The 27,820-nt window shown below is 61.1% G+C and overlaps 1 protein-coding gene across 3 annotated transcripts; it reads right to left on the bottom strand.

Moving 5' to 3' along the window:
- Nucleotides 1–395: 395 nt before the first annotated feature.
- FLNA (filamin A) lies at nucleotides 396–27,820 on the bottom strand. 3 transcript variants are annotated; one of them, XM_010364786.2, is made up of 48 exons: nucleotides 27,707–27,820; nucleotides 24,043–24,531; nucleotides 21,047–21,295; nucleotides 20,845–20,942; nucleotides 20,601–20,748; nucleotides 19,859–19,977; nucleotides 19,690–19,767; nucleotides 19,437–19,599; nucleotides 19,153–19,353; nucleotides 18,479–18,616; nucleotides 18,266–18,389; nucleotides 17,957–18,093; nucleotides 17,662–17,855; nucleotides 17,356–17,469; nucleotides 17,119–17,262; nucleotides 15,416–15,539; nucleotides 15,173–15,333; nucleotides 14,997–15,087; nucleotides 14,734–14,903; nucleotides 14,425–14,542; nucleotides 14,044–14,306; nucleotides 12,763–13,360; nucleotides 12,499–12,672; nucleotides 12,251–12,413; nucleotides 12,013–12,173; nucleotides 11,751–11,921; nucleotides 11,223–11,346; nucleotides 10,978–11,134; nucleotides 9,277–9,466; nucleotides 9,094–9,117; nucleotides 6,678–6,925; nucleotides 6,469–6,564; nucleotides 6,233–6,335; nucleotides 6,004–6,144; nucleotides 5,768–5,896; nucleotides 5,407–5,580; nucleotides 5,151–5,312; nucleotides 4,856–5,059; nucleotides 4,627–4,779; nucleotides 4,408–4,530; nucleotides 4,036–4,302; nucleotides 3,739–3,876; nucleotides 3,436–3,551; nucleotides 2,760–2,892; nucleotides 1,884–2,060; nucleotides 1,502–1,720; nucleotides 1,215–1,418; nucleotides 396–904 (listed from the first exon to the last, which is right to left on the bottom strand). In XM_010364786.2, the coding sequence occupies exons 2-48, from the start codon at nucleotides 24,413–24,415 to the stop codon at nucleotides 717–719; spliced, it is 7,944 nt and encodes a 2,647-aa protein (XP_010363088.1). In that variant the 5' UTR covers nucleotides 24,416–24,531; nucleotides 27,707–27,820; the 3' UTR covers nucleotides 396–716. The 3 variants fall into 3 exon arrangements, with proteins under 3 accessions (XP_010363088.1, XP_010363089.1, XP_030789375.1); XM_010364787.2 differs by lacking the exon at nucleotides 9,094–9,117; XM_030933515.1 differs by lacking the exon at nucleotides 19,153–19,353.

The following is a 27,820-nucleotide window of genomic DNA, read 5'->3' as shown; positions in this document are numbered from 1 at the left end:
GTGGCATGTTCAAGTTACCTGGCAGATGGCCAGGGCCTGCTGCCATTTTGAGGACTGCTTAGAGGGCCCTTGACTATCTGGCCACCTCTACCAGGGAGCCTTCCTGACTGACATCACCCTACCCAGTAATGGGCTCTCCTCCCCAGCTCTTTGCCTCCTTGCAGTCTGGGCTCCATTCCGGGTTGCTACATGTCCCTCGCCTTGCGTTGGCTCGAACTCAGGGAGGCAGAGGAAGCAAGTATAGATCGAGCCTTCTGGAGTCAGGGTGGGGTGAAGCAGGAGCCCCGGAGGGAGATGACCTGTGGTTGGCCCACGCTTTGATATGCTCATTGGCACCCCTGTCAAGTTGGCCTTGACTGGTCCCCCAACACCAACAAAGCTACGGCCACCCACAGGAGAATGGAAGCAAAACTTTATTCCTCTTGGCTGGAGAAGAGAACTAGTGGGTGGTCGTGTACAGGACCCCCATCCCTCACCCCTCCCAGAACCAAAGAAGACAAGCAACGCCACCAAATGGCTCCCTCTGCCCAAGTGAAAGCCGAGAGGTCAGCGGCTGGCTGGGGAGGCAGGTGAGCGCAGCACGGCGCAGGGCAGGGGCGGCTGCAGTGACAGGCGGGCGGCCAAGGTGGCCCGGGGCCAGGGCTGAGGGGAGGAGGGTGGGGCTGCTTGGATAGTGGGGCAGGCTTGGGGGCTGCCGGCTGGCACTGACCCCAGACTCAGGGCACCACAACGCGGTAGGGGCTGCCTGGGATGTGCTCGTCGCCCCACTTGACCACCAGTGTGTACTCCCCCTTGTCCTTGAGCAGGTAGGACACGCTGTAGAGCCGGCTGCCCACGTGCTTCACCAGGATCTCCTCGCAGGGGGTTCTTGGGCCATGAACCCCCACCAGCAGCATGTTGTTGCCTGAGGCAAGAGGGGTCCTCAGTCACAGGTCCCAGCCCCCTTCCTCCCGCTGGTGTCCTCTCCTCTCCTGTCCCTAGCCAGTTCTGGGGTGACAGTTCTCTCTTGCTAAAGAGCTGCCAGCACCTCCCCAACCCAGGGCGGCTTAGCAGATTCCGGTTCCTCCCTGGCCTTTGTTTGAGGGTCCAGGAGGTGGCTCTAGAAGTGACAGCCATACCCCAAAGGCGGTCCCCGCTCTCTCAGACACTGGCCATCCTGTGATTTCTGGCCTCATTTTGGTGGGAAGGTGGGCCGGGGGCCCAGGTTTGCCCACCTGCTTTGCTGCAGTCTACTGTGAAGCTGCTCTTCTGGCCTATGTAGGCCTTGCTCAGCCCCAGGCCCTTGGCCACCACCTTCGTGGCGTCAGCAGGCCCAGGACCCGGGACCCCATGCTGGGGGGTGCAGGTGGCCTTGGTCAGAGAGTCTACAAATACTGATGATGTCTCATGGAGGCTGTGGTTGCTGACGAGACGGGGGCCTGCAGGGCAGAGTGGGTGGGGCTAGGAGGTGGCCATGGTGCCAGGCACTGGGCAGGTGCCAACAGCTTGGCCCCAGACTCACCTGTGACTTTGGCCTTGAAGGGGCTGCCCCCAATGTGATAGGGGCCACCATACTTGATGGAGATGAGGTAGCTGCCAGGTGCCATGGGGGTATAGGTGACACGGTAGCCCTCAGGGCACTCCTGGCAATCCATCTTCACCTTGGAGGGGCCATCAATGGTCACCGACAGGGCACCAGCTCCTGCATTGCTCGTGTTCACGATGAACTCAGCTGGGCTCCCTGGGAGCACAGGAGGTCAGGCAGAGCCAGACTGGTCTGCCTCCCTGTCCTCGGCCACCCAGCACAGGCTTGTCACCTCCAGATGCCTCCCGTTGTCACCAAGAGCTTGGAGGCAGGGGCGTAACAGCTGCGTGCACACCTGCAGCCGCACCCACAGACTTACCTGTGACACCGCCTTCCAGGCCTGCTCCGTAAGCAGACACCAAGCCTGGGTCCCCTCCATGCCCGGGCTCCCCAACTCGGATCTTGAAGGGGCTTCCAGGGATGTGGGTGCCATTGAACTTGACGTCAATCAGGTAAACGCCATTCTCCCGAGGGATGAAGCGCACAGCATATTTATCTGAGGAGCAGGGAGCCATGCTGTGGGCCTGGGGCCCCTCCTCAAACCAGCAAATGGTGTCTGAGGAACAGCCTCAACCCTGGCCCTACCCGTTTTGCCGGTCCATCAGTGTGAGCCCAGCCATGCTGGGCACCTGCACCCTGCAGCAGACCTCCTGAGGGCCGAAGCTTTAGACACTCAAGCTGCCCACTGTCAGGGTGCATTGGGACAGAAATCTTTTACAAGCCAAACCCAGGCCTCACTGCCTCCTAAGAAAGGTTACCGTGAACACCATATCCCCTGCATGTTAACGGGCTCAGAGACAGGCAGGAACTTGCTTCAGGTCATGCAGCTGGGAAGGGCAGGACTAGGCTGTGAAATGAAGCCCACTGGGCTCCTCCTACCCCCAAGGTTGCCCCAGGCCTGTGCACAAGTACCATGGCCGTGGCTAAAGGGCCAAGCAGCACTGAGGCTGGACTTTGAGTCTTTCCCTGTGGAGACAGCATGGTACTGCAGGGTAGAAGGCCTTCCTAATAGCTGTGGGCGGTGAGCCACATCCCCAATGGCTTGGGTCACCAATTGGGAAAGGGTTGCTTGGCTTAGGGGGGCCAGGAGATGGGGCCCCGTCTTGGCTGCTTACAGAAGCGGTACCTTCCTTTTGTACTCTCAGCCTGCTTCCAGCCAGCAGGGCAGGGCGGCCGGGCGGGGACAGGGCCTCACCTTGGTCAATTTCTGTGACATAGCACTCCTCCAGGGCTCCTGAGGGGCTGTGCACCTTGGCATCGATCGCCCCCTTGGCCCCATTCAGGCTGACTGCAAAAGAGGCTGGCTGGTTGACCTTTAGCCCTGACTCCTGGAAGCACAGCAGACATGGTTAGATGGGGGGCTTGGGCCAGGGCAAGGGCAAGGGAGGAAGGAAAGGCCCCAGGAGCAGGAGGCCCGCGGGTCGCACTTACCCATCTGGCGTCCAGCTTGGTTTAAAGAGGGAGAGCCACTGATTTGCAAGGGGCAGCAAGCCACAGGCACACATCCCCGCGCCTGCCCCCACACTCTGCCATCGCACACACCCAGGTGGCAGGAAGGGAGGGCGGCCCCACCCTGTGGGCAGCACCCAGCCTTGGCAGGCTGTCCCTCTTTAAACCGCAGCCCTGGTGCTCAAGGGGCACAGGCTTCTGTTCAAAGCCTTTAGACCTGAGACACGAGAAAAACTCCACGTGGTGGGCAGGATATTTCCTGCCAACCCCAAGCGTGGGCTGCACCCGGCCAGAGCAGAGGCCTGGAACCCAGAGCTGGGCCAGGGGCTCACTGGACACAGGGCCGAGGCCTGCTCTCTGCGGTGGCTCTGGTCTGTCCGGGCCCAGGAGCCCCAGGTGGGCGGTTTCTCTCAGTGCCTCACCTGAAGGCTAGAAACAGTGAGGCGGCGGGCATCGCCAGACGGAGAAGCCACAGGCACCACGAAGGGGCTGTCGGGAATGTGTTCCTCGTTGAACTTGACTGAGACTTCGTAGTCACCTGGGCAGGGAAAGAGCGTAAGACCGGTTCATCAGCCTTTGGGCCTCCCGCCTCCCACGAACAGCCTGGGTGGCCCTGGGACCAGAAAGTGAAGAGTGAGTGCCACGCAGGGCCATCTGTGCAATCCCTGGGTCCAATACCCACACTCAGGCCCCACCTCCTCCAACCCCAGCCGGGTTCCCAGTACCTGGCTCCTGGACCACATAAGCCACACCACAGGAGCCGTCCTTGCGGTCCTCAAAAGAGATCTCAGCCTTGCTGGGGCCCTCGACAGCAATGGCCAGGCCTCCGGCACCAGCTTCCCGGGTCCAGATACTGAATTCGGCTGTGAGAGAACAGTGTGCCCTCACTGAAGGCTGCTCCACCAGCCTTGGCCCCCTCCAGGCATAGCCAAGGTAGACATGCCTGCCAGCTCCTTCCTCCACCCCCAACCCCACCCCGGCCAACGCAGGAGAGCAAGCGCTCAGAGTGTGAGCAGGCCTACCTGGCATTCCAGCTTCAGCCCTCTCCAGGCCAGGGCCCCCAGCTCGGACCTTGTGGGCTCCCCCTTCCCCTAGGGGCCCCACGGTGAACTGGAAGGGGCTCCCAGGCACGTGCTGGCCCTTGTACTTGACGCTGACTGTGTGTGTGCCCATCTCAGCAGGAACAAAGCGGATACAGTAGGTGTGGTTCTCCCCTTCCACGATCTCGGCCTCATGGCTCTTGCCCGATGGGCTGGTCACCTGGGCTGTCATATCCTGGATGCTAATTTCTGCAGGGTAAGGATGGGCTAGTGAGCAGCAGCCCTGGGCTCCACCCCTCCTCTTGGGTCTGCTTGAGCCCCAGGACCCCTCCCCAGGCTCCCCACAGCCCCTACCAGGGATCTTTAGGCTGAGATCACAATGACTGCCAACGTTGGCCACTGAAGGAGCCCGGCGCCTGCGGGTGATGCTCTCTTTCACCCGGCCCTCACCTGTCACCTTCACAGAGAAGGGGCTGCCTGCAGGAAGAAAGCACGGCCCACGCCCCTCCGGTCACACACCGCATGTGGGCCCTGGTGTAGTGACGGGGGCTGCCGAGGCACTGCTGCACTCACCAGGCACATGCTGGTCGGCAAACTTGATGTTGATGATGTAGTTGCCAGGCTCTGTGGGGCAGTAGGTGACCCTGCACGTCCCGTCCTCCAGGTCCTCTGTGTTGATGTCCACCTTGCTGGGGCCCTCAATGGACAGGCTGAGCCCACCATAGCCTGGGGAATGGATACCCCTGAGCTTCGGTGCTATGCAGAGTGTTCCCACCCCAGCTGGTGGGCAGCCACTGCCTACCTGCATCTCGGGTGTCAATGATAAACTCCGCAGGCTCAAAGGTGTGGCCTTCATGAAGGCCCTGGCCAGAGACCCGAACGCGACTGGCATCCCCGATTTCCGACTGGCTGATCACCACCGGGATGGGGCTGCTGGCCACGTGCTGGCCGTTTTTCTTCACATGCACCAGGTGCTCCCCTGTCTCCTTGGGCACGAATGAAATCCCTGGACACAGGGCAGGGCTATCAGTCAGGGAAGGCGTGGGTTCCCACAGACTGCTGCCTTTCTGAAACCCCTGGACCCTTCGGCTGCTTACCCACGTGGCCATTACGCAGCCGCTTCAGCAAACAGGGCTCCTCCCGGCCTGAGGGCGGGACCACAGTGGCTGTCAGCAGGCTGAGATCCGTCTCTGAGATGTTGATGGGGATGTCAGCAGCAGAGCCCACCTTTAGGTGGGACATACGCATGGAGTCGTCACCTGGCGGGGGCAGGCCAGCCATCACTGTGTGTCCAGCCATGGGAGACCATGCCCATCCTGCCACCCGTTTGTCACTGCTCCCAATGCCACCCACCTGTGACCCGGGCCGTGAAGGGGCTGCCTGGGATGTGCTGTTCATTGTACTTGACTAGGATGCTGTAGTCACCCGGCAGCACAGGCAGGTAGGAGACGCTGCATGTCCCATCCTGGTTGTCGGTGCAGCTGATTTCCGCTTTGGACGGGCCCTCGATGGCCAGAGACAGGCCCCCTGGAGAGAGCCGTGGGTGAGCATAGGAACTATGCTGGGGACACTCCAGTTGGCCTACACTGAGGAGCCCCAACGGCCAGGGCAGCAGGGCAGGGAGCCCCATTCAGGAGCATCTCCTGAGTCCAGCCCTTAGCCCAGTGAGGGCATCCTGGGCACAGAGCAGGTCAAGACCGGAGCTATTGCTCACCCTCTCCTGCATCCTTGGTGTTGACGGTGAAGGTGGCAGGCTTGTTCACTACTCCGTGGGTGAGGCCAGGCCCATAAGCAGTGACATGGCCGCAGTTGACATAATCCACATAGAACTGCAAGGGACTTCCTGAGGCGGGAAGAAGGGCCTTGTGGAATGGCAGCCTCACGTGTTCCCCAGCCCCATCTCTCTGTGAGGTGGTGGCAGTGTACTGGGCAGAGGCAGGGCAGACCCACCTGGGATATGCATGTTGTCATAGCGGATGTCCATCTCGTGCAGGCCAGCCTCGCTGGGTGCATACCGTACGGTCACGGTGCCATCTTTATTGTCAGTGATGGCTGGCTGTGCCACCTTGCCTGAGGGCATCCGAACCTCCCCTGTGGGGCAGTGGGGCTGAGGTCACGGCACCTCATTGGCACAATCTGGCCCCCTTGGCTCCTGAGCTCCTTCCTAGTCCCCACTCACCTGTGATCTCGCCCTTCTTGATGGTGAAGGGGATGACAAGGTCAAAGGGCCTCAGGCTGGTCATATCCAGCCCATTGACACCCACCAGGGGCCTCTCTGGGGCCTGCAGTGGAGACACAGGGCATGGGTGAGGGGCAGTGGGAGGATCTGGGGGTCCCTCCTCACACATGGTAAAATAGGGCCTCACAGAACACCCAGCTGGCTAGCCCCAGTGTCCCTAGCTGGCCAGGCCGTACCCAAGTCTGCTGACCGCCCTGGGCGTAGGTATACTGTGGGGCCAGCTGCTGAGACCGTAGCGGGGGCTGCACCGAGGGCTGGTCCCCAGCCAGAGCCTGCAGGGCAAAGCAGAGAGCTGCTGGAGAGTCTGTTGTCACAGAGGGGCCCCAGGGGAACAGGCCAGGACCTGCCAGATGCCCCTGCTGACCTACCCCCCACCCCTCCTCACCGTCACTTGGAAGGGGCTGTTGGGCACGTGCTCGCCACCAAAGCGCACACAGATAATGTATTTGCCCGGCTGGGGGGCCGTGTAGAAGATGTCGAAAGTGCCGTCCTCATTCTCCACCACGTCCACATCTACCTCTGAGCCATCAGGCGTGCACACAGTGCATGTCACTTTGCCTTTGCCTGCCGCCTTAGTGTCCACGGTGATCACCGTCTCCTCCCCAATCTGGATGGTGGGGCCGATGCCAGCACCTGGTGGGGCAGGGTGGGTCCCCAAAGGGGGGCCAGTGTGTGAGCTTGGGCTCAGGTTGTTCCCGTCCGCCTGCCGCCCACACAGGCCTCTCATTGCCACCACCAAGCACAGCCAGGCCGCCAGGCCTCTTGCCCCACCCTGCCCCTCCAAGCTGGGATGGCGAGTGGTTTCTCAGAAGGCAGGAAGGGTTCTCCTGACCACCTCAAGTGCCCGTGTGGGAGGGGCCCGACGGTAGTACCCAGGTGCCTGGGAGGAAAAGGAAGGGCCCACTCCAGCCTAAGTGTTGACAGCCACTCCCTTGCCTACTCAGCCTCATCCAGCACCACGGCCCACACTGCTGAACGTCAGCATCTGGCTGGGTACACGGCTGCCTGCACGCACCCCTGTGGCCTGGCCCCGGCCCCCATTGCTGTGTGTGGACGCGGTGAGGCAGAGTCCTGCTGCAGCGTGGGGGGACGTGACACTTGCCTCCCCACCCCCCAGGCCTGATGGTGAAACCGTAGTTTCCTGATAACTGAGAAGGCTCGCGGTGAAAAGCAGCCCGGTGCAGGCAGGAGTGGGAACGGGGAAGCGGAAGGCAGTGGGGTTAGCACCCGAGTAGCGCAGTGCAGCAGGCTTGGCAGTGCGGGGACAGCACCCAGGGAGACAGGGAACAGGAGGCCCAAGCTACAGCCACCACTGCTGGGTTGCGAGGGCAGAGCAGCTGAGCAGGCTCCAGGGCCCCAGAGTGCCCGAGGAAAGGGGAGAGACAGTGACGTTATGATCTGGAGCTCCGCCGTGGAGGCTTGGGGGGCTGTGGGCTGTGAGGCCTGGCAGTGACAGTGTCCCCTGCAGCCTGGCCTCCTGCCAGGGAAGCAGCCAGGAGCATGAAACCCACTTGAAGGCCAAGCTTGAGGGGCTCTGCCACCAAGTCCCACTATCGGCCGAGGGCTCCTGCTGCACTAGGCTCCATGCTGGCCTGCCGTGGCCAGGCAGCTCTCCCGAGCTCTAAGACCTGGCTGCCTGCTGCCCACGCTGCCCTGGGAGGCTTCATTCATGCCCACCCCATGCCATCTAGTTAGTGTCTTGGACCCCAACTTCACAGGTACCCAACTCTCCCCACTTTCCCTGCCCAGCTCCCGGCTGGCCATCCGCAGGTCTGAGCCACTCCATCCTCCAAGTATGCCCCCTAATTTGGCTCTCACTGAAGCCCCCTGGCCACCAAGCTTGCCGGAGAGCGACTTCAGCACCGCCCCCTCCCTGTCTCCATTCTGCAAACAATAGCCAGGGAAATGAGGTTACTGAGTCTTGCTCCCACCCCCAAAGCCCCCAAGGCCCTGCAATCGGCACTCCCCAGCCTCCCCAGCCCTGCACACACACGCCTGTCACATCAGATCCTACCTACGGCCTGTTCTATAAAGCCATCTCACTCCTGCCGCAAAACTCTAGTCACCCTCTAACCCTTTCCTTAGCCACCTCGCCCAAATGTCAGGCCTGTAGCCTCTCATCAGCATTCCCGGGTGTCCCTGGCTGGGGCAGGTGACCCTCCATGCCTGTTGGGGAATGTCTGAATAACGTCACTGCTGGGGGATGGGGGAAGGGGGAAGGAGGGAGACGGATCACAGAATGCACTTTGGGGCTCTGAGGCTGGGCCGGGCCCCGCCATGCTGGCCGCCCAAGCAGTCGATACTGGCGCTACTGCACTACCAGCCAGCCCCACCCGCTCATGCACCTCCCCCAGACCGGGACGCAGAGGCCCCTGGAAGGTGGGGATGGGGGTCTGTGGATCTGGCCAGGGCTGGGGCTCCCACTGAGTCGGGGAGACCCCTTGTTCCCTCAGCCCACACAGGAGCCCTTGTGCTTCCCTGGGTGCCAAGATCCCGAGACCCCAAAGTCCCCAGTGGGGTGCCTCTCAGGATGCACCTCACCCCAAAGCTCTCAGCTGCAACCCGAGTTCTCAGATGGGGAAATAAAGGCCCAGAGAGGGGGAGAGCCGGAGCGGTCATGCTCAGCTCCGGAAGCCTCCCTGGGCCCTCACCCTCCAGCCCACGGCTTCATCTTCTGCGCCCCCCACTCTGTCCCTGCCTAGAGCTGCAGCTGGAACTGTCCTGGGAATCGGCTCCAAGAGGAAAGGAAGTTGCCCTCTGGGCAGGAGGGGCATTGGGAGTGGCCCCAGCAAGCAGCTTACCTAGCCCGTGACCTCCGATTGACACTGAGGTGAGAGGGCAGAGAGCAAGGAGAAAGGTCAGGTGAGTCACTCAAGGGGGCAGCCCCCACTCCCACACGCCGCCCCAAGCAGCGAGCCCTTGCACACAGGCACAACCCAAGCCCCGTGCCGAGCGCCGCAGCGGCCAACGGCAGGCTGGCTCACCTGTGACTGTGCACTTGCTGGCGTCCCCGGTGGGCACGGCACGCACGCGGTACGGGGAGAAGGGGATCTCGTCACCACCATACTTGATGAGGATGGTGTAGCGACCCGTCACATCTGGCACATAGGCCACTGTATACGTGCCGTCATGGTTGTCTTGGATGTGTGTCTTCTTTGGCTTGCCTTCCGGATCCTGTGTGGCAAAGGCAGGGGAGGCAGTTGGCTCAAGACCAAGTAGCTGCCGGGCGCGGTGGCTCAAGCCTGTAATCCCAGCACTTTGGGAGGCCAAGATGGGCGGATCACGAGGTCAGGAGATCGAAACCATCCTGGCTAACACGGTGAAACCCCGTCTCTACTAAAAAATACAAAAAACGGCCGGGCGCGGTGGCTCAAGCCTGTAATCCCAGCACTTTGGGAGGCCGAGACGGGCGGATCACGAGGTCAGGAGATCAGGATCATCCTGGCTAACACGGTGAAACCCCGTCTCTACTAAAAATACAAAAAAAAATTTAGCCGGGCGTGGTGGCGGGCGCCTGTAGTCCCAGCTACTCAGGAGGCTGAGGCAGGAGAATGGTGTGAACCCGGGAAGCGGAGCTTGCAGTGAGCTGAGATCGGGCCACTGCACTCCAGCCTGGTCGACAGAGTGAGACTCCGTCTCAAAAAAAAAAAAAATACAAAAAACTAGCCGGGCGAGGTGGCGGCGCCTGTAGTCCCAGCTACTCGGGAGGCTGAGGCAGGAGAATGGCATGAACCCGGGAGGCGGAGCTTGCAGTGAGCTGAGATCCGGCCACTGCACTCCAGCCCTGGCAACAGAGCAAGACTTCGTCTCAAAAAAAAAAAAAAAAAAGGCCGGGCGCGGTGGCTCAAGCCTGTAATCCCAGCACTTTGGGAGGCCGAGGCGGGCGGATCACGAGGTCAGGAGATCGAGACCATCCTGGCTAACATGGTGAAACCCCGTCTCTACTAACAAAATACAAAAAACTAGCCGGGCGAGGTGGCGGGCGCCTGTAGTCCCAGCTACTCGGGAGGCTGAGGCAGAAGAATGGCGTAAACCCGGGAGGCGGAGCTTGCAGTGAGCTGAGATCTGGCCACTGCACTCCAGCCTGGGCGACAGAGCGAGACTCCGTCTCAAAAAAAAAAAAAAGAAAAAAAAAAAAGACCAAGTAGCCCCAGGCCTGCCTCAGGCGCTCCTGGAAAGCGCCCAGCGTGGCTGCTACAGGGACAGCCTCTGGGCCTCAGGCCTCTCAACTGCTATGGCCCAAAGGGCTGCCTGCACCTGGCAGAGTCCAGAATGGAGACTAAAACATCCCACACTCCCCACATGACAATAGGCACGGCTAGGGAGCTTGGCACCCATCCTCAGCCCCAGGGCCTGTCCAGCACTAGGAGGAGCTCACCTGGGTGTTCTCAAGTTTTTATCCTATACCTGCCCCATGGGAATATTACAGGTGGGGAAACTGAGGCACAAAAGGCTTTGGTGACGTGCTCAGAGTTAACAGCAAGTGCATGTCTGGGGAAGCCTGTGCCTGTCACCACTATCCTAAGGTAGTCACAACCTTAGCGAACCAAAGACAGGGGCCCTGTCCTTCCCTGCCCTCCTTGGTGCAGCTCCCCAGGGAGATCAGACACTGGCCACCCACAGCCCACACTCCAGCCGCCCAGGCCCAGGCCCCCTTGCCTCCCCTGCTTGTTCCTGGAGCTCACCGTGATCTGGACAGCCAGTAGGCCCTCCCCAGCATCTTTTGCATCGATGGTGAACTCCACAGGCAGGCTGGCGGGCACACCAGTGGTGTTGAGTCCGGGGCCACTGGCCTTCACCTTGCTGGCATCATGAGTAGGCAGCACTTTGACCTTGAAGGGGCTGTGGGTATGGGTGTTGTAAGCAGTCAGACAGGTTCTCAGCATCCAGCCTGGGCTACTCCCCACAGGCAGCAGGCCCTGCCTCTTACCTCCGGGGCACCTCTTCATCTCCATACAGTACTGAGATGCTGTAGGGCCCTTCTCGGCTGGGCACGTAATTGACGGTCTGGGTGCCATCAGCGTTGTCCACCACGTCCACTGGCTCCACCAGGCCTGGCCCCAGACCCAGGGACAGAGCCTCAGCTAGTCTCCTAGGTCTCCATTCCTATCCCACCACACTGGACAGCCAGGACCCAGCCCCAGGCCTAGACCTCGCTTTATCCTCATCCGCCCGACCCTGGGAATGGCCTTGGCCCCCTCTGACACAAAAGACACACATCTGGGTGCCAGCTGGGAACCTTGCCCGCCTGCCTTCCTGCCACATCTGCTCAGTGACCAAGTCCCATCTGTTCTACCTCCTCTAAGTCCCCCTCCTGGATGCACTGTCATCTGAGGCTCTTCCAAAAACACCTACACACTTGCATCACTTCTGCACTCTGGGCCTCCAGTCTCCTTTCCCAGCCCTCAAAGAGGACACTGCCCTCCCGACCCCCGGCTCCAGGCACGCAAACACTCACCTTTGGGCCCTTGCACTTTGACCTGCAGTGGAGCCACACCAGCCTTGCTTGTGTCCACCTGGAAGGACTGAGGGAGGTTGGCACGAACCACGCCTGGGCTCAGGCCGGGCCCAGAGCACTTGACCTTGGACGCATCTGTCACATCATGCACAGGGACCTTGAAAGGACTGCCTGAGGGTTGGGGCAAAGGTATGGCAGCTGTATGAGACAGGGTGGGGAGAAGCAGACAGTCCCAGCCCTGCCCTGGCCGCCACCGCCTCACCTGGCACTTGATGGCCACCATAGGTGACATTGAGGCTGTAGGTGCCAGCCTCATAAGGGATGTACTCAACTGAGCAGCTGCCATCCTTGTTATCCATGCAGGACATCTTGGCCTCGGAAGGGCCCTCTACAGCCAGGCCCAGGCCGCCCGTGCCAGCTCCCCTGGTCCAAACAGACAGCCGGTCATTCCTGGGGTTCCCAGGCCTACTGGCCACCCAGGCTCCTGGGGGCTCCCTCACCTGGTCTCCACAGTGAACTTGTTGGGCTTGTTGGTGGTGCCACTTTGGATGCCTGGCCCATGGACACGCACCCGGGAGGGGTCGCAGCCCTCGGTCACGGGCACCTGGAAGGGGCTGCTGGGCACGGGGCTGCCATCGTAGGTCACGTCCACCGAGTGCAGTCCTGGAGGAGTGCAGGCCGGGTCAGGAGGAGCCCGGGCCACCCCACCCACCACTGTCCACCAGCCTGTGGGAGCCCCAGCACGCACCCTCCTCGTAAGGCGTGTACTCCACTTTGTACGTGCCGTCGCCTCGGTCCTGAACGTAGGTCTCTGTCAGGTTGCCTGAGGGGTTGGCCACACGGGCCTTGACGTGCGGCCCTCCGGTCTGTGTCAGAGCCCGGGCGTCCACACTGAACTCGGTGGTGGCCTCACGGAAGACACCTGCAAAGGGACACAGAGAGGAGGCTTGGGGCTCTGGGGTTCTGGTCCCTGTGTCCCCACTGCCACATACCCCACGGCAGGGCAACTCACCCTGGCCGTCAATCCCAGGCCCGTAACATTGGATGCCGGAAGTGTCCACTGCAGGCTCCACCTGCAGCTTGCTGGGGAAGTTGGGCACAGGCTGGCCGCCGTACTTGATGGTGACAGTGTAGGCCCCGGGGCAGAGAGGAATGTATGTAATGGTGTGCGTGCCGTCGCCGTGGTCCTGGATGTACACCTCAGCCGGCAGCCCCGCCTCTGAGCAGATCTCAATGGTCAGCTCCGCGCTGCCCGCGCTCGAGCAGTCTACTTGGAATTGGCCCACTTCCCCCGCGGTGGCCCGCTCCAGCCCAGGGCCTGAGCACTTGACTTTGGAAGCGTCAAAGCAGGGAACCACGTGGGCCTTGAATGGGGAGCCAGGGATGTGGGTGTCAGCGAAGAGGATGTTGATGTTGTAGTCCCCGGGCTCGGTGGGCACATAGGACACGGAACATGTGCCATCCCCATTGTCCAGGCACTCGAGCTGTGCCTCGCAGGGGCCCTCCACTGTCAAGCCCAGGCCACCTGTGCCGGCGCCCTTGGTGTCAATGGTGAAGCGGGCGGGGGAGCCTGCACTGCCTCCCTGCAGCCCCGGCCCAAACGCCTTCACCTGAGGGAAGAAGGGGTCAGGAGCCAAGGCCATGCTATGCCCCTGACCCCAGACCTCCTGCCTGACTCTCCACCTGCCTCCCCTTGCCCTGGCTTCCTGCCCTCACCAAACAGGGATGCTGACGGGCCCAGGCTGCCTGCCAGATGGGCCATCCATCAGTCATAAGGACAAAAAGGAGGGACGGGCGCGGTAGCTCACACTTATAATCCCAGCCCTTTGGGAGGCCTCAGGGTGGATCACCTGAGGTCAGGAGTTTGAGAACAGCCTGGCCAACATGATGAAACCTCGTCTCTACTAAAAATACAAAAAGTAGCCAAGCGTGGTGGCGGGCACCTGTAATCCCAGCTACTTGGGAGGCTGAGGCAGGAGTATCGCTTAAAGCCGGGAGGCGGAAGGTGCAGTGAGCCGAGATCGCGCCAGTGCGCTTCAGCCTGGGCGACAGAGTGAGACTCTTTCTCAAAAAAAAAAAGAAAAAAGAATGCTTTAACCCCGATGACTTTTTGTGGGTTTCTATTTCCCTCCTCCCCTTTACTCTCACTTAAACAGGGTCAAGGTTAACAGTCTGCCTCAGAAAAAAAAAAAAAGAGGAGGATTGAGGGCAGGTCTGGAGAAGATGGGGTGCCCTCTGGGCCCTCAGAGAACACAGTAGGTTCTACCCTTAGGGCCTCCCATACCCCAGTTACCTTGCTAGGCTTGGTAGGGGCTACAGCTTCCACAGGAAAGGGGCTGCCAGGCACAGGCACGCCGTCATAGGTCACCTCCACCTCATAGGGCCCTTCCTCACGAGGCACAAAGCGCACCACACTGTTGTCAGCCCCTAGGCCTGGCTCCACCTTGCAGGGCACTGCTGCACCCGAGGGGCCCACAATCTTGGATGCCACTTTGCCTTGACCACCAGCACCCTTTGATTTGACTGTGAACTCCTGGTCTTTGCCAACGTCCACCTCTGTAGAAACGATGAAAGGAAGGAGAGAGACATGACACCTAGCTCAGTCAATCCCTGGGACGACACTGGGGGTGCCTATGTGACAAGGGCCTTTGCGACAAGGGCCCCAACTACTTACTCTCTCCCAGGCCAGACACCTTGATCTTGCTGAGGTCCAGGCTTGGAGATACTGCCACCGAGAAAGGGCTCTTAGGGATGGGATCCCCTCCATAAGTGACATTGACGCCTACTGGACCCTAGGAAGGGTGCAGAAGGGAAGGGGGCATTTAGAGACACCAGAATTGCTCCCCAACCCCCTCCTGGGCCTCCATGCCTGCCCTTTCCCAGGTAAGGAATGAGGGTGGGCAGTAAGTCCCTTGGAGCTGTCCCCCAGGCTGCTGCGTGAGGAGGCTGGGGACTCAGTCACTGTAGTGGAGGACGTGGCTACCTGCTGCACAGGCGTGTACTTGACTGTGTAGGTGTTGTCATGGTGGTCGATGATGTCCACGTCTCGCACTGCATCCCCCTTGGTGAGTCCTGAGAACTGGACGTCCAGCTTGCCTTTGCCAGCAGCTTTCGCATTGACTGTGAAGTGGGTGGGCTTGCCAAGCTCGACACCTGAGGAACACGCAGGGACCGTGTAGGGGCACCCTGCCATAAGCCCTCCTACCTTTGATGCCCCACAACCTGCCATGGGGTACCTGTACTCACCAGTGCGACTGAGGCCAGGGCCCTCAGCCTTCACCTTACTGGCGTCATGAGAGGGCTCCACCTTGACTCGGATGGGGCTGGTGGGCGTGGCCTGCAGGCGGTGGGAGGAGAAGGCCTTAGAGGAGGGCAGACATTGCCTGCAATGACATCTTAGCGGTCAGGAGCACAGCACTCACCTGGTCAGCAAAGAGGACCATAATGGTGTAGCTGCCAGCCCCCCGGGGCGTGTACTTGACCGTAAAGGTGTCATTGTCGTTGCGGATGATATCGAAGTCGATGTCAGCTTCAGCGGGACCTACCACTCCAGGGGCACACTTGATACCGATGCTGACATCCCCTGCGGCGGGGAGAGGAGCAGAGACTGAGACCCCGCAGGGACATCCCAGCCACCTGCCCTCCCACCTACAGCCAGGCCTTACCCTGGCCAGCCTCGGCGCAGTCCACAGTGAAGTAGGTGGGCTCGTGAGCCTTGAGCCCTGTCTTGGCCACTCCGGGGCCATATACTTTGACCTTGTTGGGGTGGCTGCCAGCTCCCACATTCACCTGTAGGGCACAGGGGCAAGGGTAAGGGCATGAGCAGCCTGGAGGAGACTCAGAGGCTCCCTCGGCGACACTGGCAGGCACACAGAATGGTCCAGCTGCCTTGGGAAGAGTCTGGCAGTTCCTCAGTTGACCACAGAGGGACTGGGTGATGCTCCAGGTCACTCCGAGGCAACTACCCAAGAGAAATGAAAGCAAACGTCCATGCAAACACCTGGACCCACTGTTAACAGCGCTGTTCATGATCACCAAAGGCAAGCCCATCCTCAATATCTGTTAGCGAGTGAACAGACAAATGGAATGTGGTCTGGCCACATGATGGAGTATTATGCAGCCATAAAAGGGAATGAAGCGGCCAGGCATGGTGGCTCATGCCTGTAATTCCAGCACTTTGGAAGGCCAAGGTGGGTGGACCACCTGGGGTCAGGAGCTCGAGACCAGTCTGACCAACATGGAGAAACCCTGTCTCTACTAAAAATACAAAATTAGCTGGGCGTAGTGGCGCATGCCCAGCTACTCAGGATGCTGAGGCAGGAGAATTGCTTGAACCTGGCAGGTGGAGGTTGCAATGAGCTGAGATCACGCCATTGCACTCCAGCCTGGGCAATAAGAACAAAACTCCGGCTCAAAAAAAAAAAAAAAGGCCGGGCACACTGGCTCACGCCTGTAATCCCACCACTTCAGGAGGCTGAGGCGGGTGGATTACAAGGTCAGGAGATCGACACCATCCTGGCTAACATGATGAAACCCAGTCTCTACTAAAAATACAAAAAATTAGCTGGGTGGGTGGCAGGTGCCTGTAGTCCCAGCTACTTGGGAGGGTGAGGCAGGAGAATGGTGTAAACCTGGGAGAAAGAGCTTGCAGTGAGCCAAGATCGCGCCACTGCACTCCAGCCTGGAAAACAGAGCAAGACTCTGTCTCAAAAAAAATAAAAATAAGAACAAAAATTGGCCGGGCACGGTGGCTCAAGCCTGTAATCCCAGCACTTTGGGAGGCCGAGACGGGCGGATCATGAGGTCAGGAGATCGAGACCATCCTGGCTAACACGGTGAAACCCCGTCTCTACTAAAAATACAAAAACTAGCCGGGTGAGGTGGCGGGCGCCTGTAGTCCCAGCTACTCGGGAGGCTGAGGCAGAAGAATGGTGTAAACCCGGGAGGCGGAGCTTGCAGTGAGCTGAGATCTGGCCACTGCACTCCAGTCCGGGCGACAGAGCGAGACTCCGCCTCAAAAAAAAAAAAAAAAAAAAAAGCACAAAAATTTAAAAAAAAAATAAATAAAATAATAATAAAGGAACGAAACACCAAGACATGCTAAACGTGAATAAAAACATGGTAAAGTTCGTGGTGAGCGAAAGAAGCCAGACACAAAAGGCCATGTGGCACATGGTTCCATCTATAGAACATGTCTAGGACAGGCAAAGCCACAGCAGAAAACAGCTTAGTGGTCACCAGGAGCTGTGGGACAGAGGAGTCAGGATGGCGTGGAGTTTCTTTCTGCGATGATGTGAATGAAATGGACGAATTGCGTGCTATGTGAATGCTATCGAGATGGACTAAAGGCTGCTGGAGGTTGACTCACCCTGAAGGGGCTGTTGGGGATGCTGACGCCTCCCCAGGACACCATGGCTGTGTGCTTCACTGGCTTCCTGGGCACATAGGAACAGCTGTAAGTGCCGTTGCCATTGTCCTTGACCAATGCTTCCACAGGGCAGCCTTCATTGTCCTGTTAGGCAGGTAGGAGCAGGTGGCCTGCTGGTCAGTGCCCAGGCCTGGGTACCCACACCTGCCCTTCCCCCAACACCCGTGGGCACTCTACCTGGACTTGGACCCGGAGTGGGGCCTTGCCACCGTGCTTGGCGTCCACTGTGAACTCTGCTGGCTTGTTGACGGCCACACCTGTCTTCTCCAATCCAGGCCCACGTGCCTTCACCTAGTGGGAGACCACCCAGCTGTCAGGGGACCAGGTCTAGGCTGCCAGAGCCACAACCCAGGCAGGGTGGCCAGGGACACAGAGTGCCAGGAACACTGCTGGGGATACCAGCCCAGGACCCAGGCCCACCCCCACCAGACCCCAAGCAGGAGCAGCAGGGTGAGACTTAGGCCATCGCTGCCTGCTCTTTACCCTGTCTGGGTGGAAGTCCTGGGGTGCATCACGAATGTCAGCCATGAAGGGGCTGAGGCGGATGTCCTCACTGTTGCACAGCACGTGAACGGCATACTCGCCAGCCTCCTGTGGCCAGTAGCGCACATCACAGGAGCCATCACCCTTGTCGTCACATTCGATCTTGGCCTGCGATGGACCTTCCACCGAGAAGCCTGACAACAGCCACCAGTCCCCTCAGTGCCCTGGAGCCTCAGGGTGGGTTGTCCTTGCCATCGTCTGTCCCCAGGAGCCCATGGTGCAGCCCCCAACTTACCCAGGGTGCCCACGTCGTCCCCAATAGCCTCCACCACAAAGTCTGCTGACTTGCCAACGACGCCGCCCTCCAGCCCAGGGCCCCATGCCCGCACCTTCTGATTGCCACACTCGGTGCCCACCTTCACCTCGAAGGGACTGCGAATGGGAGAGCCACACAGGAATACCAAGAATCACTACACGAGCCAGCCTGGGCCCCACTGTGGCGGCCAGGCAGGAAGAGCCCGTGTGGCCCCTCATCACCAGGTGGGGAGGCAGGAGGAAGAGGCAGAATGTGCAGAGCTGGGAGATGGATGCCTGGGGGCCTCACCTGCGCCCAATGTTCTGACCGCCCCAAGTGATGGTGACGATATAGGTCCCAGGGACCGTGGGGTAATACTCGAAGCCATACACGCCATCCCCCAGGTCCTTCTGCTTCACGCGCTCCTCTCCCTCTGCAAAGACAAGGAGGGCCTCAGGCCTGCCCAGCAGTGAACCTGGGGGCTGCCGCCACCCACCCTGGCCTGGCTCCAGGCCAACTTACTAGGGCCCTTCACGGTGACCTTCAGCTCCCCACTGCCAGCGCCCTTTGTGTACACCTTGAAGTCGGCTGTTTCCTTCACCCGCACACCCTTGGGCTGGAGGCCCCGGCCGACTGCCCGGCAGGCACTCGGGTTACAGGCTGTAGGCAGAGGGGCCAGCTGAGCACCAGCAGCTCGGCTGGGTGACCCCTCCCTTGCCTCCTGCAGGGCGGGGCTGTCAGGACTGGAGGGTCCCTCAGAGCTTGGTTGGAGGGGGACATGCAAGAAAGAACTGGAAGGAACCGTGACCCCAGCAACTGTGGCCTGGGCCAGGACATGGCGGGCCTCCTCCCACCTGCTACACACCAGCCCAGAGCCCCCCGCCCTCCCTTCCAAGAAGAAGACAGATCCAAGTACCGTTAACCCTGTGGGCAGAGCAGAGAGCAGCAGGTTTCTAGACAGCTGGAGCGAGCTCTTCCAAAGGTGAAAGCGTGAGGAGAGAGATGGAGAGGGGCGAGGAGAGGAGAGGAGGAAGGGCCCCAGCAGGGGAGGAAAGACAGCAGGTGCCCAGACAGTGGAAGCTCAAAGAATAGGCGCCCTGGGGTGGGCTGCAACGGGACTGGCCCAGGGGGCTCCCCCTCCTGTGGGAGGCCCAGACTGCAGTGCCACAGCAGAGGGCGGTCAGGGCCGGGCCTACCTTGGCCAACAGTGACAGTGTAGGGGCTGCGAGGGATGGGCACGCCGGCAAACGTGACGTGCACGGTGTGGACACCCTCCATGGTGGGCTGGTAGGTGCAGCGGTATGTGCTGTCGCCCCGGGCCTCCAGCTGAGGCTCTACCGTGCCCTTCTGTCCCGCGGGGTCCTGGATCACAACCTCAACCTTGCCCGTGCCAGCTCCTGCCACAAGGCACCTGCTCAGCTCCCCGGCCCCAGTGTGGCTCTCCCCACAGACCAGCCGGGCCTCGGCAGCCCCCCCTTACCTGCTGTAAAGATCTCAAAGTAGGTGGTCTTGTTGGCGATGTTGCCACTGGGCTCCAGGCCGGGGCCTTGGGCTGTCACTTTGCTGGCGTCACCCTGTGACTTATCCACGTACACCTCGAAGGGGCTCTTGGCGATGTGCTGGCCAGCAAATAGCACAGTGACCTGTCCCCAGAAGGGTGGGCCGTGAGGGTAGGCTGGGGACCTCCAGCCACCACCTGAGGTCGCAAGCCTCCCCACTGGCCAAGGGCTCACCTTATGAGTCCCCGTCACCTCGGGGACGTACCAGACGGAAAAGGTGCGGTTCTTGTCATTATTGGCAGTCACTTTTGCCTGCAGTGGGAAGGAGCCTGTGAGCCTTCGCTAAGAGCAGCCCCACTGAAGGGAGTGCTGCGGGGTCTCCGCTGCCAGCAGCTAGCCCTACCTCCTCCTGGTGTCCGGCCGGGTCCTCCACGTACACCAGCACCTCTCCCTGGCCGGCACTTCTGGTCTCCACAGTGAACTCTGCCCGCTTCTTCACCATGTTGCCTGTGGGCTCGATGCCTGGCAGGGGAGGGCGAGCCAACCACAGGCCAGTTGTTAGGGCCACAGCCTCACCCCTCCACCCCTCAGCCCTGGATGCTAAGGGAGGCGGGCAAGAGCACCGGTGGCATGCCAGCCCCCAGGCCTCTGCAGGCTCAACACCCCTCCCTGCTGGCCCCTAAGTCAGGCACATTCCAAACTGGGCAAGTTCATTCAGTGTGAGCTGCGGCACAAAGCCTGGCCTCGGGACCCAGCTGTGCTTTTGCCGCCGGGACAGGCCTGTGCCTGTTTTCTGGAACATTCATTCTCACCGCACTGGGCCCTTGTTCCTGTGTGAGCCGTAACTGGGTTTTAGGTCCCTGTTCCTGAGTTCTGGTTCATCTCCATTTATAACAAAGACCACTGGGTGCTACTTCCCCGAGGACCTCACACTGCAGGTTTCTGGGACTGGAGGAACCTTTTGGCATTCTCTTGCCTACTCAGTGGAGTGTTGTCACTAGTCCCGACCCACTCCTGTCTTGGGTGGCCTGATCACCTAGCCACCATGTAACCCAAGACCCCTCGGGACCTCCACGTTTAGATGGGACACTGTCTTATGGGTAAGACATTGGCACATGGGTGCACCCCTGGCTGGGCTCCCTCACCTGGCCCGTAGGCACGGGCTTTCTTCGGGTTCAGTTTGGGCCGCAAGGGAGCCCCTGGCTTCAGCTTGGCCTTGGGGAACTGGGACAGGTAGGTCATGACAGAATGCTCGTCCACGTTGGGGTCCACAATCTCCTCGGGGGTGATCACCTGTCACGGGCAGAAAACAGGAGCCATCGGGCCTCCGAGTCTCTCCCAACTGCCGATCCGGTCCCCTACAGCCGCAGACAGGCCGGGCGGGTGTACCTGGGGGATGCCCAGCCAGTCATCCGCCTGCTGCATGGCCTCTCGTGCATTGTTCACAGGCTTGCTGGCATCCCAAGAGTCCCAGTCAGGACACAGGCCTATGGCACAAGGAAGGCTGTGAATCTGGGGGCCACAGAACCCCCTCAAGGGCCACCCATGGGCAACCCCAGCCCAGTCTCTCCTGCCTCTGTGCCCCCCTCACCCGGGGCACAGCTGTCGACCAGGGCACCCAGGGCCCGGCCGCTCTGCCAGTCCCGGCTGAAGTTGGTGATGGGCAGCTGTGGCAGCTTGTTCTGGATCCAGCCCAGGAGCCTCTGCTTGGGGGTCTGCTTCTTGGCCTCCTCATCCTCCTCCTCATCCCACATGGGCATGGAGATGGAGTAGTGCAGGATCAGGGTCCAGATGAGGCCCAGGATGAGCTTCAGGTTCCCATCCACGATGGCCTTGCTGTCTGTGAGTAGAAGAGTGGCCACACTGGGCACAGAGCTGTGAGGGAGGGGCTGCTCCCAGGCTTTGGGGTCATGGTCTGGTAGCACGGGGTGGGGGGGCCAAGGAGGAGGGAGACATGGGTAGGATGTGGATGAGGCCCTCTCTGCCCAGCACCCCAGGGGGTGTTCAGAAGTAAAGGAGACTTTGGGGTGAGGGGAGATACCCACAGACATGCAATGATAGCAGGGTATGATTACTGCCAGAAGCCCTGGGCCCAGAGGAAGGGCAGAGGGCAGACCCAGCCCACAGACGGTCAGCTCTGGAGAACAAGGGACTGCCACCCGCCTCAGGGGCCTATGGGGAACCAGGAGGAGGAGGTTGGCTCCAGCGGGCCCAGAATCCAGGGCCCATGACCTGGAGTGGGGCTGGGGCTGAGGAAGAGGAAGGCGGGTGGCCCTGGGTGGTTGGGAAATACAACTGTTGTTCCAGGGTGGGTGGGGTGAGGCAGGGGAAGTGGGGGAGTTAGGCAAACACCCTTTGGGTAAAGGAGTGTGACCCCCGCCACCACCTCCACTTCCTCTGCCACCTCGAAAACCCAAGCTTGGAGTTGGGAGGCCACAGGCCTGGCCAGGGAGAGGCCCAGAGCCCAAAGGAACCAGCAGTTGGGCCACATGGCCCTGACTCACTGGGGCCCATCGGGAGATGCCGGGCTGGCAGCAGGAGACACTGTGGGAACCCCCTTGCCACCCACTGCCTGACCCACTTGCCACCTAACGGGCCTGGGCCTCGGCAGGCTCACCACAGGGGAAGTGGTTAGGGCGGGTCCCCGACACCCCCCATCACCATGGCAACCCTGCTGGGCTCTGGGCCCCACCCAAAGCTACTTCTGGGTCTCAGGCTCAAGGCAGGATGGCTTGGGCTTTCTAAGAGCTCATCTTTAGAAGCCCTGTCAGCCTCTCCCATAATCAGACAAAATACTTCTCTGGTGAGTCAACTAGGGGGTGGGCCTATGAGGAGGGGCTGGGCCGTCCACGGCAGCTGCTACCCAGCCCAGCAGGCAGCACCTGGAGGGCCAGGTGAGCCGCTCAAAGTACAGTGGCCTCCCCAGTTCCCAGATTGGTCCTGGCCCCACGAGGCTGCCTTTCACTCTCCCCAAATGGCAGCGGGGAGAGGGGCTCAGAGACGACTGAGGGTGCAAGGCCAGGGAACAAGGCCAGCCAGGGCTTCCCATCAGGCCCCCACCCCAATCCAGCCTGAGACCCCTCAACAACCCCCAAACGGGGAGCAACCAGGCCCACCAGGTCCATGTTAGGCCAGCCTACTCCGTCCCCATCCCCCTCCCAAAAGAGAGTGTGAAGGACCAGGGCCCAGGGCTGGGAGACTGCCTGGCTGGATGGGCCCGCCCCATCCCACCCCCTTTCCCCAGCCCCCGGGCCAGCCAGCCCCTCCCTCCCCTAATCACTGCTGCTTTCCAACATTTTTTTGCCTTATATGGCAAAGCTCTGGGAACTAGGCCTGCTCCAGCCAGCTCACAAGGAGGAGGGGAGCTGGGAGGAGGGAGGAGACCCCCCCAAAGAGCTGGGGTGTGGCCCGCCTCCCCACATCCGGTCGCCCCCCCACACCATCCAGGACTCTGAAATGACTCAGCTTGGCTAGACTGAGGCTGGGACTTGGGGAGGTGGGCCTGCCCGTCGCCTCAACTGGCATTCCAAAGAAAGAACTTCAATTCTTGGGATCTGCCCTCTGAGTGGCTGGGGGACCCCAAGTCTTGGTCCCTCACTTTCTTGGGTTCAGCAAGGGCCATTCCAGGGCTGCAGGGATAACTGGAAGGCCTCTCAGTTCTGAAGAAGATAAGAATCATCATCCCTCTCCTCTCCCTGTTCAACGTCACCCCCAAGTTACCCGTTCTGGTGCCTGCCCTTCCAAGCAGCCCCTATCTTGAGAAAGAACTGGGATGCTGCAGCAGGTCCGGTCAGTGCCAGCCTCTCCAGTCCAGTGACAGACACTGGGCTGGCACAGTGCACGCCGGAGCATCTACCAACCAACTCCTGTGTGCTATACGCAGAAAAGCAAGGCCAACATGGAAGCAAGAATTTGGCCCAAGATGAACAGAAAAGTTGACGTCCAAGTAGTCTACAAGCCAGGTCCCTCAGTCAACCACGCCCAACTCCGGGTACAGTTTTGCTAACTACGCTTCTTTCTGGCCCCCAAGTTCCCTGTGTGTGGGGGGGAGGTAGATCTAAACTGGTGGTTGGAGCCATCTCCGATGGGCGACTCATCCTCCAGGGACAGAAAGAGCCCAGAGTCCTAGACAATGGGACGCAGGAGCTCCAACCCACACTTTAGAACCAAGGGGCGTCTGAAGACCAGAGGGCCCTCTGTAAACAGCTGTGGGGGGAGAGTCTGGGGCCTTCTCCTCCTCGAGGATGGGGCGCAGGAACAGAGCCTGCCCAGTGCCCGACCCCCAGGCCCACTCCCAGCGCGAGCACAGCTGCGGGGGCGCGGCCTGCTGAGGATGTGAGTTCAGCCTGGGCGCCGGCCAGCCGGGGCACGGCGGGCGGGGGCGCGTAGCGGTTCGCACGCCCGGCCGACCAGCCGGCCAGCCCGCGCGCCTTTGTTCTCCAGGTCCGCGTGGAGCAGAGCAGCCGGGGGCCTCGGGAGCTGCGCCGCAGCCCGGAAGGAGGTGGTTTGGAGGGGTCCGCCCGGGGGGATGGAAGGACGCACGGAATTCCCGCCCCCGCCCGCCCAGCCTTTCGGGGCGTCCCTCACCTATGGACACCAGTTTGATGCTCTCGCGGTCCAGGAACTCGAGCGCCACCGACACATTCTCAAGCTGCATTTGGCGGAAAGTGGGCCGCTGGTTGTGCTTGCGGTGCATCTTCTTCTGGCTGAGCACCTCCAGCAGCGCAATGAGCCGCAGCCCGTCGCTCAGGTCCGTCTGCAGGTTGGCGATGCGCTTGCTCACGCACTTCAGGTGCTCGTTGCACCAGCGCGTGAAAGTGTTCTGCTGGATCTTCTTCCACGGCGCGTCCTCCGCCAGGTCCTTCTCGGTGGCCGGCATCTCCGCGTCCCGCGTGTCAGCGCCACCACCCGGAGCCGCGCCCGCTGCGCTCTGGCCCGCCCGAGAGTGGGAGCTACTCATTTTGAGGCGCGAGAAGCCGGGGGGGCGGTGCTGCAGCCTCGGCGAGGGGACGGCCCTTTAATTAAAGTCGCAGGCACCTCGGCGCGCGGGAGGCGAGACAGGAAGCAGAGGTTGCGCTGCGGAGAGAGCGAGCCCTTTAAATGCGGGCGGAGGGCGTGGCCAGGGGGCGGGCCTCCTGCGGGGAGGGGCTGTGGGGTGGGGCTTCGGAGGCGCGACTGCCCCACCCCACCCCGCCCCGCCCGTTGGAATGCCCCCACTAGGCCCCGGGCTTTGGCTGATCAGACGCGAAACTCGGGCTCCGGGGTGGGTCGCTGGGCCCTGGAGTGGGCAAGGATGCTCCCAGCCCCGCGGCCTCCCGTTGGCGCTGCAGGAAACGCGCCCCAGAGCGAGGAAAGGCTGAGCAGTGTCTGGCGCGGGACTGCTTGGCCTGCAGCCGGCGCGCCTTACAAGGGACTTTCCTTCCCCAGGGCTCCTGCGAGGGGTGGGGTGGTTCTCGTCCCTAAGTCACTTGGGCTCTGCCCCGTCCCTGCACAACCCTACCCCCCCCCCCCCCACCGTCATCCCGCATCCCCGGGCCCCCAGGGCCTAGGGTTCCCGGGCGGCATCCCTGTCCGCCGCCCCGGCAGCGGCGGGAAGGGGCCAACCCTAAGAGCGAACCCCTGGAGAGCGGCGGCCCCAGACCAGGCACTGCCGAGGGCCCTTTGTGTGCGCATCACCTGGGAAGCGGCTGCAGGGCAAGGCCTGCGCCTACGCGGTCCCCGCATACCCCCTGCCACTGGCCCGCCTTCCCAGTCTGTAGGGCCCTCGCCTGTGCACCTGTGCCCGCTGCTTCCCACCACCTCCCTCTCTGCTTCCCTTCACCCAGGAGGATATGGGGCACTGGGCCAGGAGGCCGCCGACACTCCAGGAGCAAGCAGCCTTCGAAGGGGTCCGGGCGTGCCAACGGGCACGCCAGTGGGCACGGGCAGAGGGCGCTGTGCGATGCGTGCAGAGACGTGTGCCCGCCTAACCCTTCACGCCAGTTCACCCGGGGCACTGGGGGGAGTTGAAGCCCGGGTCCTCTCCTGTCGGAAAGGCCCCTGAGCCCAGCATGGCCAGGCAGGGGGCAAACGGGAGTGGCATTCCAGACCCAGAGGGGCCTGCTCAGCGGTTCCCATAAGACTTGTCAGACTCTGAGCACCTGGGTCTGGGTGGGCTTTGGGTGTGGTGGCAGGTGCAGAGGAGGCCTGAGGACAAGGATCAAGGGGACTGGGGGGGTTGTGTCCCCAGAGCAATGGGGGCTATTCACTCAAAATTTTCTGGTAGATAACTCTGGAGATGGTGCAGCAGCTGCTGTGCTGAGATGTAGACTGGGACCTGGGAACTGTTGGGGATGCTCACTGCTACTATCTTCAGCCAGAAGCCAGCCTGCCTATGGCTTCCTCCCCAGCATGCACTCCCTCTCTCAGTCCTCGGTACCTCCCCTCTCCGGAATGTTTCCTCCTCTGAGTGTTTTTTTCTAGGAAGGCAGGTATCTGTCCTTCCTGCTCAATTCTAGTAATAATTAATTTATCTGCTAAAGACCAGTGAGAGGAGGAGGCCCCGGCTTGGCCAGCACGTCATGCCCAAATATGGTTGACTCTCCTGTAGCCCTAGTTGTCTACATGACATGTGGTCGGGCTGTGTGTGATCAACCCAGCACATTCACTTCGGGGCTGCCTGTGGCCCCACTGGTTTTTCCCACTAGTGGTGGTGTTAGGGGGTGCAAATGGCATTTTCCAGTACTGAGGCCAACCCCTGTATATTGTCCCCTCTCCTGACGACTTTGAGACACACCTGCACCAAGTGCACCTGGGCGTCTGGGAGCTGGGGTGGACGTGGGAGGGAGGACTGGGAAGGGGGGACCCATACAGACCCCTCCCTGCCAGGCCCCATTCAAGACAGGCTTGAAGTTGTCCTTCTAGTCCCCCTGCCCCACTGGAAAGCAAGTTCCCAGGCACGGAATTCCATCAAGAATTGACTCTCCACTAAGGGCCATTGAGTTGGGTTGTCTGGGTTCATTCCTTAATCTTCAGAGCTCAGGGAAACTGAGTCAGAGTGACCAGTAGTCAATTCCAGCAGAAAGGGTGTCAGGAGATGGGTGCCCTGTCTTCCAGCCCTAGCTTTTCCCTATTTAGAGGAAACAAGGAATGGGCGTGTAGAGGGTTCTTGTCCCTAGAACATAGTATCACCGCCAGATGTCGCCCGATCCCAGAGCCCCCAGATCGGGCAGTCCTGGGAAGCCAAAATCCAGCTCTTTCATATTTTCCCTTATTTGGAGTAGATTCTTGGATGTTAGACACACCCCGCCCACCACACCACCCCTGGCCCTCAGACCCCAGGCCAGACCCTCCCACTGGGAGGTATAGCCCAAGCCCAGGGGCTGTTCAGCTGGGATCCCTAAGGAGCCATTTCCAGACCTGCGTAGCCAGGGGGCGCAGGAGGGAAGGAAGCAGCAGATTGGCAAGGTGAGAAGAGACCTGTGCTGGCAAGTCCAGGTGCGGCAGGTGAGGCTGCCCATTCCCAAGCTCCCACCTCGGCAGTGCACTCGGAGCACTTACAAATGGGTCTGCCAGTGGACTTTAACCTACTTTGCCTGGCCCCAGGTGGCACGGGAATCTGGAGACATTGTTGGTCACATCCTGGCTGGCAGTGCGCATCCAGCTCAGAGCCAATCTGGGATACGGCCCAGGGCCCGACCAAGGAACCTGGCCCGGCCTCAACCTCACCATGGCCCCCATGGAGTACAGCAGCCCAAGAACCAGCTCCCCTTTGCCCAAAGCAGCTGGTGTCCCATGGACTTGAGCCAGCAAAGGACACGCTGTCCCCCTCCCAGTGGGCACACTGAGAAGTGTCCTTCCAGGTGGCCACTCACCCTGAGTCCACACAAGTTCCTGGTGTCAGGGCCCTTCTCTCTCAGATAGGCATGCAGTCTGTTCATGGGCACCCACACAGGCACCAGTTTCCTGGCAAGTGCCCAGACACCCTCTCTCTCTAGGGGACCCCCCTCATGGCCTCAGGCTCCCACATTCGTGGGCACAGACACGGCTCGTGGGTCAACTAGAGAAGACATTCTCTGGACACGCACTCCCAGATGTCAGGGGCGCCTCCATCGGCTCACGCACCCCAGCTGAACCTGGCCCGGACCTGGGCGCGAGCTGGCGCCAGCGTTCTCGGGCCTCTCTGCCCGCCGTCTCCAACCCCGCCCCCGGCCGACGAGGAGCGCGGCGACCCTACGGCGCAAGGCGCGAAGGCGGGCCGCGGAGACCTCACCTGCTGTCCCTGAGAGCGACCGGTGACCGCAGGGTGGCGTCCGGATCGCCTTCGCGCCCGCGGCAGGCGCCTCGGGGTTCTGTCGGCGTCCGCTGCGCGCGACGCGCCTCCACG

The sequence above is a fragment of the Rhinopithecus roxellana genome, chromosome 7 (genome assembly GCF_007565055.1).
Source record: "Rhinopithecus roxellana isolate Shanxi Qingling chromosome 7, ASM756505v1, whole genome shotgun sequence".
NCBI classification, from domain to species: Eukaryota; Metazoa; Chordata; class Mammalia; order Primates; family Cercopithecidae; genus Rhinopithecus; species Rhinopithecus roxellana.
This window is presented reverse-complemented; position numbering and strand designations above follow the sequence as displayed.